Source organism: Cebus imitator, unplaced genomic scaffold (assembly GCF_001604975.1).
Source record: "Cebus imitator isolate Cc_AM_T3 unplaced genomic scaffold, Cebus_imitator-1.0 Scaffold728, whole genome shotgun sequence".
NCBI classification, from domain to species: Eukaryota; Metazoa; Chordata; class Mammalia; order Primates; family Cebidae; genus Cebus; species Cebus imitator.
In genome coordinates, this window is record NW_016108043.1 from 107,136 (window position 1) to 127,622 (window position 20,487).

Genomic DNA, 20,487 nt, shown 5'->3' on the forward strand with positions numbered 1-20,487 from the left:
ACTGAGAGCTCCTTCCAACAGTGTTATTACTACCATGGGAGAAATTAAGATATAATATCGAACACCATAATGCAAGCTAGGATCAAACACGGGACCTGATTAATCACACTGTATGTACCATGGTTCACGGATTAGCAGAGGAGATAATCACAAACTCAGCATCCTGGAGTAAAGTCATTATTCTTACACAAAGCCAGTGAAGAATTCACAGGTGCTGCTCCACTCTTCACAAGCTGCCAAGGGATGCACCTAACTCCTTAACATCAATAATTCCAATACAATTGTGAAGTCATCAAGTTATGGAGAAAAAGGAGCATTTCTTTAAGAGCTTCTGAATCAAGACCAAAAACTCCCTCTCCCATCAGACTAGTGCAAACCTTACAAAGGAGGGCCCAGAAGCTGGCACTGGGGCCCCATGGTGCATCTGGAATTCCATAAACATTTCCAGCCCAATCAGAGTTGGTTAGAGGTGAAATTAAAAGCCTTACCCTACTCCTGGCAATGAATATGAGGAGGAAGCCCCTCACTGATATAGCAGCCTAAGACCCAGAAGTCAACAGGGTTTTCTGGTCCTGATTTGATGTGAGCCAACAATGGTAAGTGATGATGACAGCTGCTATCTCATTCACAGATGAGTACCTTCTACTTGCCAGCCACTGTGCTAAGCGCCTCACATATAGCAATTCATGTAACTCTCACAACTCTTGGGCAAAGTATACCTATTTACACTTCACAGAGCATTTAAGTTACTTGCCTGAAGACATAGATCAAGTTAGTGGCAGAGGCAAACTCAAATCCAAAGCCTATGCATGTACTTTGCACAACACCAACAATCCCAAGTTGTTAAGCCTCAGTTTTGCCATTTGACAAACGACACCATCCATCCCTGCCTCTTTTACAGAGCTGTACTGAGGTCAAGTGAAATCACTAATACAAACATGATTTGAAGTTTAGGAGTTTATTACCTAAACTCAAAAAGTGCACGAGGATCCCTGACCGTTTGTGGAGATGTAGCCAGAAGCCACAGTCATCTCCCAGTGCTTGAGTCAAGCTAATGAAAGGGAGCCAGGTTGCAGAGCTGGCTCCTAGCCTTCTCAGACCTTAGGTATGCACTAAGGTGCAACTTTCTCACCAAACAAACCCTGCTCTTCCCAACTCACAGGGCTGCTTTAATAATTTAAAAAAAAAAAAAAAAAAAAAAAAGGAAGCTGAGCAGACTCTAGATACAGACTACTTAAACTCAAATCCCAGCTCCCTCACTTACTAGCTCTGAATCCTTGGACAAGTTTTTTATACTAACTTGCCTCAGTTTCCACATCTGAAAAAAATGGGAGATTGCTGAGAATACTGAGTTAATTCACACAAGGGCTTGAAAGAATGCCATGTAGACAGAAAACACTCAAACATTTTTTTTAAAGAACCAAAGGACACAATGGGCAAAGGCACCTTATAATCCTCTAAAGCTACACCTTTAGATCCTCTAAAGGAAGAAGGTGTCATTCTCTCATGCTACAACTGATCCTAAAGTCATCTTTCCCAAAAACCTCCTACCCAACAAACCTACCCTAACAGATGAAGCCTTTTATGCTCCTTTGCTTGCCCCATGATGTCTGAATTACAATTTTCAGCTTTGTAATTAGTCACATACAATGATTAAGCACACAGGTTCCAAAATCAGACAGATATGATTTCTAACTCTGGCTGCAGATACCAAGTGATTATATGTCTGAGTCCTCCATGAAAAGAAGGTATCTGTACTATTAACCTCACAGAGCTGTTTTGAGTAGCAAGTGTGATAACACCACGTGCTTAACACATTGCAAGGCACACAATAAGAGCTCAATTAACAAAGCTGTTATTTCACCAGAATATGTTCCCATTTCTTTCATGATCCTCAGCAGTTAGGGCAGAGCCCTGCTAGGGTGTGATTAGTATCTCTTCCTCAATGCACTCATTTACTTATGGGGGCCTTAAGAGCTACCTTTCTTTCTACTGCACCCGTCCCTATGATGTGATGAAGCAGGGATCCCAGCCACTCTCCAAACATGCCTAGGCCCTCCTTTTTTCACACTCCTTCCACTCAGAAATCCATACCCACTGGGCACGGTGGCTTACACCTATAATCCCAGCACTTTGGGAGGCTGAGGCAGGTGTATCACTTAAGCTCAGGAGTTCAAGACCAGCCTGGGCAAAATGGCAAAACCCCATCTCTACAAAAAAAACAAGAATTACCCAGGAGTGGTGGCACACACCTGTAGTACCTGCTACTCATGAGGTTGAGGCAGGAGGATAACTTGAGCTGGGGAGGTCAACGGTGCAACAACCCAAGACCATGCCACTACCCTCCAGCCTGGGTGACAGAGTGAGACCCTGTCTCCAAAAAATAAATAAAGCTGTAATGACCTAGAGCCCAGAATTACTCTAAAATTCATATCTGACATAAATAAAACCTTAAGAAATCATATCATGGTTTTCAAACCAATGGTGCATTAATCAGATGGGCTTTAAAGAAGTGATGCCTCCAAAAAATAATTTTTTATAAGTGGCTCACGCCTGTAATCCCAGCACTTTGGGAGGCCGAGGCGGGTGGATCACGAGGTTAAGAGATCGAGACCATCCTGGTCAACATGGTGAAACCCCGTCTCTACTAAAAATTCAAAAAATCAGCTGGGCATGGTGGCACGTGCTTGTAATCCCAGCTGCTCAGGAGGCTGAGGCAGGAGAATTGCCTGAACCCAGGAGGCGGAGGCTGCAGTGAGCCGAGATTGCGCCATTGCACTCCAGCCTGGGTAACGAGAGCGAAACTCTGTCTCAAAAAAAAAAAAAAGAAAAAAAAAAAGAAATTTAAATGGTGCTCAGATCCTATCTTAAAACAATATGGCCCCAAGCACTGTTTTCCTTTTTTAAAAATAAGCTTCTGAGGGTGGGCGCAGTGGCTCATGCCTGTAATCCCAGCACTTTGGGAGGCTGAGGCAGATGGATCACAAGGTCAGGAGTTTTGAGACCAGCCTGGCCAACACAGTGAAACCACGTCTCTACTAAAAATACAAAAATTAGCCGGGTGTGGTGGTGCAAGCCCGGGTGTGAAACCTGTAAAACTCTGTCTGAGAAAAAATAAAATAAGCTTCTTAAGTAACATTACACAAAACCCTTTTTGAAAATTTCAAAAAGGTTCTCTCACCAAGGTGTATACTGGTCCCTAAAATAGCTAATCAAAGTTCTATCTGGGGATCTTTTAGAAATTAGATTGATTCTCAGGTTCCATCGCATACCTACAGATTCAGAATATCAGAAGAATTTTTCTCTTTAGCCTTCCCATCTAATTGTTGACCAACCAGGAACCTGAACTGCATTTGACACCTCAACAATAACTAGGTATGCAATTATTTTACAGATGAAGAGGCCAGGAAAGCAGAAGCTACCTGTCAAAAGGGCACATATTCATCACAACAAAAAGATGCTTGTTCAAAATGCAGCACCCTAGTCTCCACCCCTCAAGATTTGGAGTAAATCCTATAGGGTCCAAGAATTCTGATAACAAAGACAAGTGGTCTGCAGTTGACACCGAGAAACGCACTGCTCTGTGGGATGCCTCAGAGCAAACAGAACAGTCATGATCTTGTACTCTATCATATAAGAAAATGCTATACTTACCTTTGTCTTAAAATCTGTCACTTCTCCTTCAGAAAAGGAATGCATGGTGAACCCCAAATCCAATGAGCATTTCTTTGCTTTTGGGGAAATCACCTATGAGACTACGACACTGTATTAAAATCAGGGCTTTCCTCCCATTTTGACCCACTAATCAGCAGTGTGATTTTAAACCTCCCACTGTACTCCTTTATTAGACATACTTCATTTTTCCACAACGTAGGGCTTTAATGACTCACTGGATATGCCTCGAAGAGGCAAGTGCCTAACTTCACAAAAGTTTAACCATTCGGTCACAAACCAGTTCTTTTTTTTTTTTTTTTTTTTTTTTTTTTTTTTAATTTGTTTTTTTTTTTTTTTTTTTTTTTTTTTTTTTTTTGAGACAGAGTTTCACTCTTGTTACCCAGGCTGGAGTGCAATGGCGCCATCTCGGCTCACTGCAACCTCCTCCTCCTGGGTTCAGGCAATTCTCCTGCCTCAACCTCCTCAGTAGCTGGGATTACAGGCACGCGCCACCATGCCCAGCTAATGTTTTTGTATTTTTAGTTTCACCGTGTTGACCAGGATGGTCTCGATCTCTTGACCTCGTGATCCACCCGCCTCGGCCTCCCAAAGTGCTGGGATTACAGGCTTGAGCCACCGTGCCCGGCCACAAACCAGTTCTAATGCACAAATTACCTGAGGGCAGCAAAACAAGTACAGAGAGATTCTAGGAAAAACTTAAGTAGAGCTGCAAGAAGGCAGTACTCGGCTTTGAGAAGGGACTTAAGAACATGGATTTCAGGCCGGGCGTGGTGCCTCATGCCTGTAATCCCAGCACTTTGGGAGGCCAAGGTGGGCGGATCACCTGAGGTCAGGAGTTCGAGACCAGCCTGGCCAACATGGTACAACTCCCCCACTACTAAAAATATAAAAATTAGCTATGTGTGGTGGCTCACATCTGTAGTCCCAGCTACTTGGGAGGTCGAGGCATGAGAATTGTCTGAAACCAGGAGGCAGAGGCTGCAGTAAGGGGAGATCATGCCACTGCACTCCAGCCTGGGTGACAGAGTAAGACCCGGTCTCAAAAATAATAATAATAATAATATATATATATATATTTAAGAGGTAAAACTGGACCTAACACAGCACTGTAAGCACCACAAAAGGAGAAGACAGGAATGCAGGTTTCACACCCAGCTCTGCTACCATACAGCTGTGTGGTGACAGGAAAGTCATCTAAATGTCCTCAACTCTCCTTACCATTTGCAAGATGTAGAGATTTAAACTAGCTAGTCTCAATTCTGTGACTGTGGTATGTGAACAAAAAAGGATTACAAAATTGTTCCCCACCCAGTTCTCCATCTTAGCCTATTTTTAATCCCACTATCTAAATAAATACAAGGTAGAATAACAATTATCTCAATACCACATTGCATATGAACTGTCCAAGCTGTGCACTGAACAAGTGCAACACATCTAAGGCAGCACTATTTGCCTCACAAAGTAGATCTGTGTATTTCCTGTAAGTTCTAGCAGGTAGCAACCAAATGCCTTGTTCTCTAGAAAACAAAATCACTAAATTATTACAAGTCGTTCATAAAGTATCTTTGGAAGGGCCTTTTTAATCTGCACAAAGGCTGTGTGTGGCCTAGGCAGTGGCTCAGATAACCATCAGGGGTTCCAACTGACCACCCGCATAGCAGCACATGCACACAGAATACAGTGGACAGAGCACCCTATGCACCACTCAGACCAAAGTCCTTACCCCTGCCTGCTTACATCTGCACTGCTAGAGACTATCATTTTCCAATGTCTTTAGTGCCAGGGAAGGGAACAGGTTTTTGATGAATAATGACAAATGAATGTGTGTCATGAATATGCACACACAGATAAAACCTTTACTCTCTTGAGAGCAATGCAAAGTGGAAAGAGATGACAGGGTTAGTCAAGAGGAAGCAGCTATCAAAATTTTAAGGGAAAGAAAATTCCAGGTGGAAGTCAGAAGACATCTATTTTACTCTCTGTATATACTCAGTGCCTTAATTGCTTTAAAAATTCTATTTGTTAAATTTTCTAATTGACTCTAAGAATGAACAAACAGCCAGACGTGACTCACACCTGTAACTCCAGCACTTTGGGAGGCCAAGTTAGAGACCAGTCTGGCCAACATGGCGAAACCCCATCTCTACTAAAAATACAAAAAATTAGCCAGGCGTGGTGGTGCATGTCTGTAATCCCAGCTACTCGGGAGTCTGAGGCAGGAGATCACTTGAACCTGGGAGGGAGAGGTTGCAGTGAGCCAAGATTGCACCAATGCACTCCAGGCTGGGCAACAGGAGCAAAACTCCGTCTCAAAAAGAATACAAAAATTAGCCAGGCGTGGTGATGGGCACCTGTAATCCTAGCTCTAGCTACTCCGGAGGCTGAGACAGGAGAATTGCTTGAACCCGAGAGGGGGAGGTTGTGCTGAGCCAAGATCTCGCCATTGCACTCCAGCCTGGGCGACAAGAACAAGACTCTGTCTCAAAACAAAAAGGAAAGAATGAATAGCACTGACTTGGGATTGGCTATATGGCATCTCTGGGCTATGGAATACGAGAGAATATAAATGCACTTTCCCTTGCCCCTCTTTGGCCTACCATGAGAAAGTCCACACTCAGACAGCCACTGCTCTCTGGAACTAGGCTCCAGAATGAGAAACATAGAGCCCACCTGAGCCCAATCTGAAGGCTAGAGATAAGTTCAGCTGATCCATGAGTGAGAAAAATGAAGCTTGTTTTAATAAGCTATATTGGCATGGTTTAATGCACCATTATTCTGGCAAGTGAATAAAATGCGAATTTTTTTAAGGTGAAGGCACTTTGAAAAAAGACTTGAAGTAGTATTTAAAAGTATGCAAGCAGCCTGGAAAGAAAATGTGACTGGGCCATATAATTAAATCACCATGCTCTTTAGTTGGGTGGATACAAAGTAAGACTTACAGAAAACGAACGTGCCATAAAGCCACTTCTCTCCAATAATCATTCAGAGATGCCCTAACCATCAGCCCTTCCTGAGAGAGAATGGAGTTGCTGCTTCCTGGGGAAATGTTTTCCCTTCCCCCACAGTTATATAACCAATTTCTAAATTTGTACCCAGAATAGACTAAGTTTCAATCCTTCTCAAGCAGGGCCCTTGTATTCCAAGTTTCTTAGCACCCAGCACCAAAATAACCACTAATTAACCTCAAAAATGGAAGAAGAAAAGGAAAATAGTCCAAACCTAACAATGAAATAAAAGAAGTACCACTATTTTCTCCATTCTATGAAGGTAACAATTATGACAGCACAAATTTTTTGACAACTTGCAGTTCAAAAGGAAGAAAAAGTACTTTTACATTAAATGTATGTAAAAGTTAAGAGGTATCCTGATTGTAATATTAAAATGTGAGGAAAATACACCTCAGACTGAAGGAAATATTACAATTGTTCTTTCAAACCACAATCCTTTTCTTCCCCCTTAAAATATGCTCCCCTTCTAGCATGAAGTCCAGCTTGAAGAACATAACTTTAACAAACTATAAAAACCTATTTCTAAGATGTTCAGTAAAACACTATAAATCCCAATGATACATTAACATTGTATTAAATACTGTAAATTCTGACACAAACTAACCGTGTAAAGACTATTTTCAATAACCCTTTCCAACCTCTAAACCATACTCCCTGGAGAATATTACTCACCTACTAAGCCATGACTATAAACACGCTTGTTAAGTCAAATAGAAAACAATATTTAAATGGAAAACGTTAGCTGCATCCATTTGCTAACCAAGTTTTTCCGACATGCAGAAATCAATTTGAAAACATTTTTAAAAAACATTAGCTTCTATCAATCCCGTTGCCATCCTTGTTCTTCTGATACATAGATAATTCACTGACACAACCATATCACCTGCTTTATTTCACTTATTCATAAAATAATAAACCCATCAAATGACTATTTCTAGAGCCATCTCATAAGTCAAACATTGCTTTAGGACAAAGACATAGCAATAGTCAAGGACCCATATGCCCCTGACTACACTAAGGATACATATGTCTCTGCTTTCCAGGACATCACATGATCCAGGTTATCTCTCCCTAATATGGCCAAAAAGGAATAAATAAGATGCATTTCTTGGTTAGAACTGTTAAAGCTTACATCTGCCTCTTCCTAACCCCTTCTCAACCAACCCAGCTTAATTCTAGCACAGTATGCAAATCATGCCAGACATGACTCCATGCAGAGAACTATCAAAATGAGGCCACAGTGTATCAACCTTAACTGATTTTAAGGGTTCTTAGTTTCTAAGATTCTCATACAGATCAGTAAAATGTCCTAAAGGTAAATAAACATTTCTAGCCAGCTAAAGGAAATGTACCCCACATTCAGATTCACAGCATGGAATCTGTATTCTGATAGAAGTAATTTGAGATAACCACCTATGTGCAGTGGTTCCCAAACTTGGCTACATTTTAGAAATACCTGGAAGACGTAAAAATCACACTGTTCACGTGCACTCCAGTTAGCAGCCAAGTCTGAGAACCACTAATGCAGAAAACTTGGGGGGAAACTAGCTGCTTTCCAATGATCTACGGATTAAAGGTACACTGACATTTCCTTCCTGCACAAGAAGTGAGCTTCCTGAACATTGCTTCACTAAGAATTATTATGGACCTACTTGGTATTTACGGGAAGGAGTTCCTGCCCTGCCTACCAAACTTAGGGGAGAAAGCACAAACCTGAATATACAGAGGGCCAAATATTATCTCAAACTGAATGCCAGAAAATAAAAATAACAAAGCTTTAAAATTTTATCCCAATATTTGTTAAAAATTGATGTTATCAAGAGTCAAGTTCCCACTCCTCAATATCTGAAAAGTAAGAGACGGAGGGAAAATAACAACCCTCAGGCTGGCTTGTAAGGGTTTTTGTTTGTTTAATACATCTGAAAAGAATGCATATACAAAGAATTGAGACATGAGAAAGCATTGGTTCAACACTAATGAATCTACAAGAATAAGGATTGGGAAGGTGGGAAAGATTACCTCAACATTTTTAAAAACTGGAAACTGCAACCAAAATAAGCTGATAAAATCCCTATTAACACTTATGAAGAGTCTTCATAAGACTCTTTCCATGATTTTATTAAGCTAGAGAGCCTTACTTGGCTGCTCTAGGGTTCCTCATATGTAAAACAAAAATAAGGGGATTCCCCTGACTGGTCCCCATGTTGTTAAGTGTTCTCCCCACCCCCACCCTACCCCCAGCTTCTTAATGAAGCAGGCCTCCATCCTCCTAACTTGAGAGGATGTGAATCATTCCACAGATGTCTGTCTTCTAGCACCACCCCTCGTATTTCCTCTACATACCAGGTCTTCAGCTGCATTCTAGGAACACCATATACTACTGAGTTGCAAATCTATGCTAAGCATATAAGACAATGACTAACAGGGAAAAAAATTTTTTTAATTACAAACTCAATTCATTTGGTGTTATTTCAAAGGTGCAATACTTTTCTTCATTTATCAGTGAAAGAAGTTAGAAACTAACTTCCCCAAAAAATCAGCAAATGGCAAACAAATGTCCTTGAAAGTCACAGTCACATATAGTGCATCCTAGAAAAGAGGAGGGGCAAGACAGGCTCCACCCACTTTCATGAGTTTCATCAAATACTGGATCTACTCAAGGGTGGAGAGAAAAGGCAACTTTCAAAAAGGAGTATGTTATTAAATGAGGCATTTACTACACTCCTTCCTAAGAGCACCAGATGGGGAACATGTTTTCTAAACTAGATCTAGGAAGTGGAATGTGGAATCAATCTGTCCTCCTCCCCTTAAGGGCTAACCACTGGTTAATGAATTAAAAAAACAAGACTAAAAAACAAACCCCACACACACTCCCCCCAAAAAAAGAGGAGGGAAAAAAAAAAAAAACACTAAGATGTCCCAGATTACTCTCCAGAGTGGAACCAGGGAGCAGCTTCAACAATTCCAATTAGTCTGTTACAGAGTCATCCACAAGCATGCCTTGCTTTAAAAAAAATTTTTTTTAAACAACGAAACAAAAACTAGTACTAATCACTTTTCTGACAATATACAATTACTCAAAATTAACTAGTACTGGGAGGGGAAGGGGGGTCCATACCTATGGGCCTTGTCTCACACGAGTGCATGTGGGTAGGTGCAGGGCATTTGTCATTATTGCAAAAACGAATTTTAATTTTTAATCTTTAGTTTGATTTAAACATTGCTTTTAGTATGATGCTGACACCAGCTGTGCAGAAAGGGCTCTGAAGAGATGTTCATAGCAGCACACACCTGCGGCTCTTCTTCGGTTCTGGAGGCTCCAGGGCAGCCAATATTGCTTCGTCAAATACATTCTTTAGGCCTTTCTGAAAAGGGGTAGAAAGAAAAAATGGGCGGTCTGATTTTCAGTATAATAAGAGTTCAAATTTAAAACATTCAAACCCCCAAGAGGTGGCAAAGAAATAAACATTAAAAACAACCCTGAATCTCAACACAATAATCTCACTTCACCAAGATTTGTCCAGGGCACTGGAAGGATTCAGCAATTCAGGATCAGAGGAGCAGATATTCACGAAAGAGACAGTGGTCCTTTGAGAAAGCTTTGTGCAGACCAATGTATGTCACAAGAAGCAAACAAGCACATGGGTCATTTGCTCATTCAATATGAGTTTTGTAATGCGCTGCTAAAACATTTTACATAAAAACAAGGGAAGCAGCTCTGCATTCAAATGAAACAGCTGGATGTGAAACAGGACTGAGAGGACGGGCACGGGAAGGTGGCATCCTTTTTCTACGGAAGGCACAGGCAAAGAGAGAGAGGGTGATTATGGTAGCTGCAAAGATAGTCACTTTGAACTCCCTTTATCCCACCAATTAGACAGAGCCAAGGAGATTCAAGGGAGCAGAAATGTGGATACTTGATACAGATGTAACATTAGAGCCAGTCAGTGCAACAGGAATAAAGCTTCATCAGGCATTTATACAAACAGTTGTATATTTTAATTTCAAAATTTGAAGGTAACCACAATTGTATATTTCCCTCACAACAAAATCAGAAGCAGGAAAATATAAAGGTGGCAGCTTTACATCTCAACATTAACAAACTGTAAGTCAACTGTTTAAATGGATGCTATTCTTAAAAGATAACGCAACAAATGAACTTATAAAGCAGTAGCAGATACATCAATATCTTCCCCACCCCAGACTGACAAAAACTCCACTACAGCACAGACAGCCAAAGCAACAGCAACACAAAGTTTCACTGCACAAAGAAAAACTAGAAAAGAATCCTCCCTTCCCCATTACACTCAACTAGGTCACCCCTTTCCCATAGTTTGTCATGCAATTACAATTAACAATTGATCATAAGAGTCAAATGGTGTTTGTGTTACTTTCTCCACCTAGAACTAAGATCTAGAAGTGTTAAAACTCTTGTTATTTTCTCTAAGAGGACATTCTTAATACCAGACCAAGTTTCCTTTTTCAATAGTAATCCAAACCAAAAAGCTCTGAGCATCAGGCAACTCAAGCAGCAGAAAGTTAAAAAAAGTCCAACTTGACTACTGATCACAAAAAATTTCTATAAGATATTGCATTCTTGATCGAAACTAATACAGAGATTGCTCTAAGGTGGTGAGTAAAAAGACGCAGAGGCTTTCAAACAGGATGGTTTTATTCCTTTGTTTTTAAACGATCTTTCTACAGTGGTGGGACAGGAAGCAGCAGCAAAGAAGGGAAGGAGAAAACAGTTTAGAATATACAGCACTTCCTTTTGGGTTGAGTTTCCGGAGGCTCGAGGGCAGCTAGGATAGCCTCATCAAACACATTCTTCAGACCTCTCTACAAGACAGAGGGGAGGAGAGAGAATAGCAGCCAGGTTAGAGGATTAGAAAGACTAGCAGGTACAACAGCAGTCCGGATTAAATGAGCTGAATTCACAGAAGCAGTGTGCCTTAAGAAAAATGCCAGAATGCAAGATCTTAAGCCCATAATTGGGAGAGTAGGTAATTGACCAAAAACTTCACCTCAAGCAAGGTTAACTGAGCAGGAAAGCACTTTTTATTAAAATGCAGTACGCTGACTTCTAACACATTTTGGAGATAAATCTATTACAATTTCAGGCTTATGTGAATTCAGGCCCTGAATAACTGAAGGACACAAATAGCAGACTAACAGGCATGCTATGTGTTTCTAGGTTCAATGACATATCTGAGTGCGATTAATTAGGATTTCAGAGTAAACTGGTTTCTCAGAACAAAAAGCTTTGGACGTTTAAAAAGAGTGTTAATTGTGCAATAGTACGAACTAGAAGGAGTTTAAAGAACGGACTCTAGAAACAGCATACACTTCAGTTATTCAGCAATGTTATTAGAGCAAGTAACCACCACCCAAGTCATAAGAAAACAAAGAATGGGGTCCTAGAATGAGTTTTAGCAAGCAATCCAGTGCTTTAAGATGTCTGCATGGGTATCAGAGCATAAAGCATGGAGTGAAAACAAAGAATATTCTCAGATCTTAAGTGGATTAAGTTACAGAAATACACTTACACCTCAGCCAGAAACTCCAACATGACAGTGTGACTCAGCAGTGGTGGTACTTAGGACCCAGGTCTATAGACTCACCTAAACTCACCTAAATCTGAAGCCACAAGTTTACCACTCAAGGTTGTTTCACATGTTCTTTAGTTTGATCAGTTTGATCCCAAGTAAATATGTCCTAAAAGTCCCAGAACACAGCTCTAATTTTAAGTGCCAACCCCAGACTACCCCAAGTGTTCCCACCTCTACCCTGCCCCCATTCATGACATTCCACAGGACTGGTACCCATACATCACATTAGATACAAAATAAATGAGAAACAGCAATAAATCCTTTAAAAGAAGCAAAGAGGTTAAAAAGCTTTCTTCTTTCTACATCATTTACAAAGTAGAAATGCTACATAAAAGTTAAAATTCCTCTGCAATCCTTTCTACACATCTAGGAACAAGTCTCATTCCTAGTCAAATATAAAAGGAAGGAGAGAGTACAGAAAGGAAAACATACTTTATAAGTAAAAAAAAGAGGAGGAGAACCACTAGAAACTGGAGTGTACCCCTTAACAAGAAGGAATTCCTTTCTCTATAATCTTTGCTTGACCATTATCTGTTTACATTAAGACTTTAGTTTTAGAGGAATCAACAAACAGAATCTGTAATCCTAAAAGTTCTAGCTCCCAAACACGACAGACCCCATTTTATAACTTCTCCTCTTTTGACTTTTCCATACTTCAAACTCTCCTAAGAAAAATATACTTGCTGAGACCTTTTAAACTTCATATTCGCTACGAAGTGACTTACTACATACATCTGTTGACACTAAAAATCTTACATTAAAAGCATCCAATTATCTAAAGCTTTACTAGTGACCTAAAAGTGGATCCACAGGGCCTATGTCTTTCCCTCAAAGGAACCCCTATCTAGAGAACAGAAGTATGCATCAGAAGCACACAGAATTAATGTTTAACACGGACACAAGTGTTTCACACATGACATTCTGTACCTCTATATACACACACAAGCATACTTTTCTGGGAATGTTATTAAAACAAAGAAAGCAGCACCAGGCATTTTTTTAAACTCTCAAAATAGTACTGTGTGTGAGAAGATGTAAAATCTTCTCAACTTTTAAATAGCTGCTTTTATAACAGCACTAAACTGCCCCAAAAACTAGGATTAGAAGATTATGTTTAAAGCATCTGGCATTAGGCCTTGACATTATCCTGAGGGATATCCCAGTTAAGCAACCAAGTTTTACTGTAAATATCCAACCAAGTACTAAATTGAAGCTTATTAAATTATACTAGGCCCTATAAACTAAATACCTAGTGTATATGTAATAAGTAACCATACATGTATGCCATTTACCCTAGTATACATGGAGTTAAGAATCCAATAATGTTTTTTAAAAAAAAAACAATAAAAATGAACAATTACCTGAAAAAGCAAGCATAATGTAAAGAGTTTAATACAGAAACCTCCACCCTTCAATCTTGTCCTATTTTAATTAGGCATGTTTGCTCACTGTTCCAACTTCAAAGCACCATTACCGGTACTGAACATAAGAATTTTGTGCTTATTATTTCCATAATTTTTTCCTTTGTCCCCAGAACAGTACTCAAAGGATAGAACCGACGATATCATGAAGGTGAAAAAGTTTAAACCATACACATCAGTTACAAGTCCCATTCTAAACACCCTAACACTGCTCCCTATCCTCAAAATCTGAGTTTCCCATCAAACTACTAAAAGAGTTCCAATTAAATCACTCAAAAAAGGCCAGAATGAAAGAGAGGTCCACATGAGGAAGGAATACTTCCAAAAACATAGGAATAGAGACACTATATAAAGCACGTTTGAGAACTGTGGCAGAAATAGCCATGGCTGCCTTCTTTGACATGAAAGTCTCAATCATTATGACTAATTCCCTAACCTGGTTGAATTACCCAAGAAACAGTATAATATCAATTGTCAGAATTGGCAAGAAAAGATGAGACATATTTAGAGGAAAATTTTAAGTGCCTAGGAAAAAAAAATCATTCACATCCTCTCTTGCAAATTTGTGCTTATCTGAACCTTTCCCGTAAGGTTTTCGACGAATCATTCAGTACAACATGAGAGCTTACCAACACAAGCAGTTTAGAAACTATATAATTATTCTCCAAAATACTCAGAGGCCTCTAACAAAAGAGTATACAATATGACACTGCTCATATTCTTGCTGGGCATCTTTGGGCACTGCTGATCACTGTTAGAAACAACTCCTGTATCCTAATGCTCTAATAAATGACAAGACCGTAAATAAGCATGGGGTTTCATGCCATCCTTACCTGTGTGAGTGCAGAACACTCCACATACTTGACAGCCTTCAGGTCACGGGCCAGCTTTTCAGCAGTCTCTGGAGTGATAGGCTTCTGTTTGTTCTTGGCAAGTTTCTCAATAGTAGAGGGGTCATCTCTGAGATCAATTTGGGTCCCAACAAGCAAGAAAGGAGTCTTTGGACAGTGGTGAGTTATCTCAGGCACCCACTAAAAAAAGGTATTTTAAAATACACCTTTGTTAATCCACAAACCTCTAATGCTATTTATTACAGGTCAGTAGAAATTCTGGGATGACCTTCTTAGGCCAAGAATATCTGATCAGCTCACCTTTTCTTTCACATTTTCAAATGAAGATGGAGAAACCACTGAAAAACAGACTAGAAATACATCTGTTTGTGGATAACTCAGCGGTCGTAATCTGTCATAATCCTCTTGCCCTAGAAAAAAGAAAAATATTGGACTGAATTCAGCAACTGAATCTTGATGTCCTCAAAGCATTAAAAGCATCCTGTCATTACTCAAAAAGCAACTTACTTATCTAATAAAATACATAGCTCTGTAATACAATATGTGGGCAATATTCTCAACAAGCTAATTCTACATACTCTAAGCACTCAGAACAGCAACGAATTTACTATTGTTATTTGCTTTTATTACTAGTTTGAGGTGTTCAATCTTTGTGTCCATTAGAAACCCAATAATAAATGTAATAATAAACTCTTGCTACAGAAATGGTTAAAAATCAATCCTTGTAATCCCCGCACTTTGCGAGGCCAAGGAAAGTAGATCACCTGAGGTCAGGAGTTTGAGACCCACCTGGCCAACATGGTGAAACCTACTAAAAATACAAAAATTAGCCAGGCACGGTGGCACACGTCTATAATCCCAGCCACTTGGGAGGCTGAGGCAGGAGAATTGCGTGAACCCAGAAGGCAGAGTTTGCAGTGAGCCAAGATCGTGTCACTGTACTCCAGCCGAGACAGAGCAAAACTCCATCTCAAAAAAAATCCTTGCCAGATATGGTAAAGAAACAATCACAGTGAAATCATCTAAGGAAAGAAAAACCTCAGTGAAACCCAGATGACAAAATCCACTGCCCATGATGACTACAAACACAGGTTCACATATTTAGTTAATGTGTGCATGTAAGACCAGTATCTGAAACTGATAAAGCCTCAGAAAAACTTTTGGCAAGAATTAACGTATACTCAAAATAATAAAAATACTTAGAATTAACTTAATCAGAGGCAAAAGACTTGGACAAAAAAAATTTCAAAGCTGCTGAAATAAATTAAAGAAGACATAAATAAATGGAAACATATCCCACGTTCATGAATTGGAAGGCTTAATACTGTTGACATGTCAATATTATCCAAAGCAACCTACAGATTCAATGCAATCCCCACCAAAATCCCAAGGGATCCTAAATAGCCAAAATAATCATGAGAAAGAAGAAAAAGCTGAAGGACTCCCACTTCCTGATTTCAAGACTTACTACAAGGCTATGATAGTCAAAACACTGTGGTATTGGCATAGAGACACATATAAGACAATAGAATAGACTAGAGAACCCAGAAATAAACCCCTACATATATGGTCAAATAATATTTTTTTTTTTTGAAGACAGAGTCTTATTCTATCACCTTGGCTAGAGTGCAATGGCACAATCTCGGCTCACTGCAACCTGCCTTCCAAGTTCAAGAGATTCTGTTGCCTCAGCCTCCCGAGTAGCTGGGACTGCAGGCAGGCACACACCACCACGCCAGGCTAGTTTTCGTATTTTTAGTAGAGATGGGGTTTCACCATGTTGGCCAGGCTGGTCTTGAACTTTTGACCTCAGGTGATCTGCCCACCACATCCTTCCAAAGTGCTAGGATTTCAGATGTGAGCTACCACACCCAGCCTAGGTCAAATACTTTTTGATAAGAGTGCCAAGATCATTTAGTGGTAAAAGGATTCTTCAATAAATGGTGATGAGAAAATGAGATATCCACATGCAAAAGACAATGTTGGAACCTTACCTAATACCATATACAAAAATTAACTCAAAATAGATATAAGGCTTAAATGTTAGACATAAAACTTTAAAACTCCCAAAAAACATAGGGCAAAAGACTCACAGTTGGACTTGGCAATTAATGTCTTCGGATATCACACCAGCCAAAAAATAAACTTCATGAAATTTTTAAAATTTTCTACATCAAAGATAGTTATCAACAGAATAAAACGGCAACCCACAAAACAGGAAAAAATATTTGCAAATCATGTATGTGGTAAGAAATTAATACCCAGAATCTACAGAGGACTCCTAAAACCAAAAAAAAAACACCCAATTTAAAAATGAGCAAAGAACTTGACTGAACAGACCTTTCTCCAAAGAATATAAACAAATGTCCATAAATGCTCAACATCACTAATCATTAAGGCAATGCAAATGAAAACCACAATTAGATACCACCTCACACTAATTAGGATGGCTACAACTAAAAAACAAAACAAAACAAAAAAACACAAAATTAGTGTTTAAGAGAATGTGACTACATCAAGCCTCAGCATACTATTGGTGGGACTATAAAATGGGACAGCCACTGTGGAAAACATTATGGAGGTTCCTAAAAAAAAATTGAAAACAGAATTACCACATGATCCAACAATTTCACTTATGGGTATAGACCCCAAAAGAACTGAAAGCAGAGCCTCAACAAGATATTTTTATACTCATGTTGATATTCAATATTATTCAAAATAGCTAAAACGTGGAAGCAATTCATAGCACCAGTATTAAAACTAGAACCAAACATCCATCAACTTGTTAATGGATAAACAAAATTGTGATATAGTCACAGAACAGAATACCACTCAGCAATCAAAAGAAACATCTACCAATACAAACAACATGGACAAGTACATTACACGAAGTAAAAAGTAGCAAACACAAATGACTACATATTGTTTGGTTCCACTTATATGAAACCCTAGAAAAGCAAAACGGTAGAAACAAAAAAAGCAGATCTGTGGTTGCCTGGAACCAGGTCAAGGGACAGGGCTGACTGCAAAAGGAAACCCAGAAATAAACCGTTACATATATCGCCAAATAATTTTTGATAAGGGTCCCAAGACCATTCAGTGGTAAAAGGGCTCACCACAAAAAATTTGAGGGGTAATAAAAATGTTGTGCATTTTATTATGGTGGAGGATCAGCAAAATGCATCACACTGAACACTTAAAAAAAATTTTTTTAAGACAAAGTCTTGCTCTGTCACTCAGGCGAGAGAGCAGCGGCAGGATCTCGGCTCACTGCAATCTCCCGGCAATTCTCCTGTCTCAGCAGCCCGAGTAGCTGGGACGTACAGGTACACACCACCACACTCAGCTAATTTTTGTATTTCAGTAGAGATGGGGTTTCACCATATTGGCCAGGCTGGTCTCAAACTCCTGACCTCAGGTAATCTGCCCATCTCAGCCTCCCAAAGTGCTGCAATCACACGCATGAGCCACCATGCCCAGCCTTAAAATGATTTTTATTGTACTACGCATCAATAAAGCTTTAAAAAGTACTCACCAGAAAATGTAAAGGCTTACCAAAAATAAACTGAAATCTGAAAATACTAATTTTCAACCACAAGTAGCCATAAATTATCTTTTCTCTGTGCCCTTGGACATAAATGAACACAGAAAAAAATCCCTTATTTACCATGAGATCATGGGTCACTGCTTTTTCTATTTTCCAAGTTTACTATACCATTACTTTCCTAATTTTTAATGTATTAAAATTTTCTCTAAACTTTATCGTCTCTCCATTTCATATTCTCAATCAAATCCAAATAGTTCCTCATGGTACACAGTATAACACATTCCATGAGAGCAGCATGTTAGCTTGCAGACAGTAACAGAATAACTCAAAGCAGAAAGTTCAGAATTCCTACATTTTGAAGATATTCTAAAGGATACCTTTCTGAGATTTTCCGCTGGCTAGCCGAGTTGATAATAAGACGGCACATAGAGAAAAGTCAGAAATTAAGATGTGCAGCCACTCTTAGAAACAAGAAATTAGGTTCATTTAAGGAAGAAAGTAATTTGTTCTTACGATTTGGATAGTTGACAAATGTCAATACTGTGAGGTAGATAGTGGTTCACTCTCAAAATATTTTCAGATACAGTATAAAATAAATAAGCTATCTATCATAAGAAACTAAACATGCTATTAGACACATAAATTGAATAGGCCTTCAAAATATCAGAGAGTTATAATAATAAATACTGTATATGGCTTACAATCTTATAATGTTAGGCATATTTAGGAAACTCTAGGCTTTAAAAAGGAGCAGGCAGGGATGACAGGAGAGAATCAGCAATCGTGATTCCTATGAATTCATTCCCTTAGTCCCTCCCCAACCACTAATACAGTTACCAATTCTGTGCAAGGTGCACACATAGGATTTTAGTTCAATTCCGAGCTTGTGCAGTGCACTCTGCTCTCACTCTACTTCATCTACTACACTGTTCACCCAGGGTACTCCAAACTCCGATTTGTCAATACAGGTCTTGAAACTGCTCCTTGGCCAAGCATCACCAATCATTATGTTCAATCCTGCTAACTAATAAAAGGCAAGCACTTTGCTCATGTGCTAGTTTCTCAAAATNCTCTTCGACATCTTCCATTTCACACTCCAAAGAAAGGTCTTTAGTGAGTTTCACTATTTTTTCCCGAATCGTTTCAAGTTCATGTTCACTGTCAAATCCGTCAAAATCATTAACATAGCGCTTAACACAATTTTTCCAGATGCCATTCATGCACTTTGTCGTCACAGCCTCCCAGGTGGTAGCGATATTCTTGATACACATCAAAATGTTGTAGTGTTTCCAAAAATCTACAGCGAAGCAGTCGTGACTAGCGATTGTGGTCGTAAAGTCGAATGGTCGTAAGTTGCATAGGTCGTAAGTTGATCAATACCTGTATTATTGACTCCCAGAGGACCTCCATCAAAACAGAGGATATATGCATATGGTTTAGTTTAAGTGCAGACCTCTTTTTTTTTCCTTAGAGAAAATAAATAATTTTCAAAAATTAGATTTTGGTGCCCTGTAGTTAGTGGGTACTTACACTCACTTCTCCACCCTCTCCCCCAAGTTCTTGATTATATCATGTGATGTTTTAGCTTCTTCGAGGTTTTTTTTTTGTTTGTTTGTTTGTTTTAAAGAGACAGTGTCTTGCTCTGTACCCTAGGCTGGCGTGCAGCAGCATGATCATGACTCACTGCAGCCTGGACCTCTCCAGGTTCGAGCAATCCTCCCACCTCAGCCTCCTGAGTGGCTGGGACCATAGGCACCATGCCACCATGCCCAGCTAATTTTTTAAATCCTTTTGTGAAGGCAAGTTCTCACTTTGTTGCCCAGGCAGGTCTCGAACTCCTGGGCTCAAGTGATACTCCTGTCTTCCAAAGTGTTGGGATTACAGGCATGAGCCACTGCCCCCAGCCCTGCCTTTGGTTCTGTTGCGATTTTGGCAACAGGTATTAGAACATTGTTACTTAGGGCTTATATTGAATTTCAGGACTTTTCTGCCTTGTCCCAACTACTAAACTAACCCCCAGTGCTGCATGCAGGGTACTGGATTCATGCCCTCAAGGGGCTTACAGTCTAGTGGGGTAGTGAGGCAGGAAACAAAGACAGAAATGAAATAGAGGCAACATATGCTGAGTTTCTAGGATGGGTACAGTGCTGTAACAAGGGTTGGTGGGATATAGGCTGCTTTAGGTGGGGCGTCAGAGTCTGCCCTCTGAGGAGGATGCATTTCTCCTGGGCTGGAGGATAAAGAGAGGATAAAGAGAGGTTGCTGTAGATAAAGAAGGAGGGTAGGAGGGCTTGAGGGGCAGGAAGGAAGAGCACGGAGTATTCAAGAGGCCAGCGGGGAGGGGACAAGATGGCACTTATAGACTCAGTAGTGTAA

General features: G+C 39.8%; 1 protein-coding gene across 1 annotated transcript; it reads right to left on the bottom strand.

The window, feature by feature from the left end:
- Window positions 1-8,577: 8,577 nt before the first annotated feature.
- On the bottom strand, window positions 8,578-19,199 carry LOC108296617 (cell division control protein 42 homolog). Its single transcript, XM_017519106.2, has 4 exons — window positions 19,154-19,199; window positions 14,865-15,025; window positions 14,547-14,744; window positions 8,578-10,048 (listed from the first exon to the last, which is right to left on the bottom strand). The coding sequence occupies exons 1-4, from the start codon at window positions 19,197-19,199 to the stop codon at window positions 9,959-9,961; spliced, it is 495 nt and encodes a 164-aa protein (XP_017374595.2). The 3' UTR covers window positions 8,578-9,958.
- Between the last annotated feature and the right edge of the window lie 1,288 nt (window positions 19,200-20,487).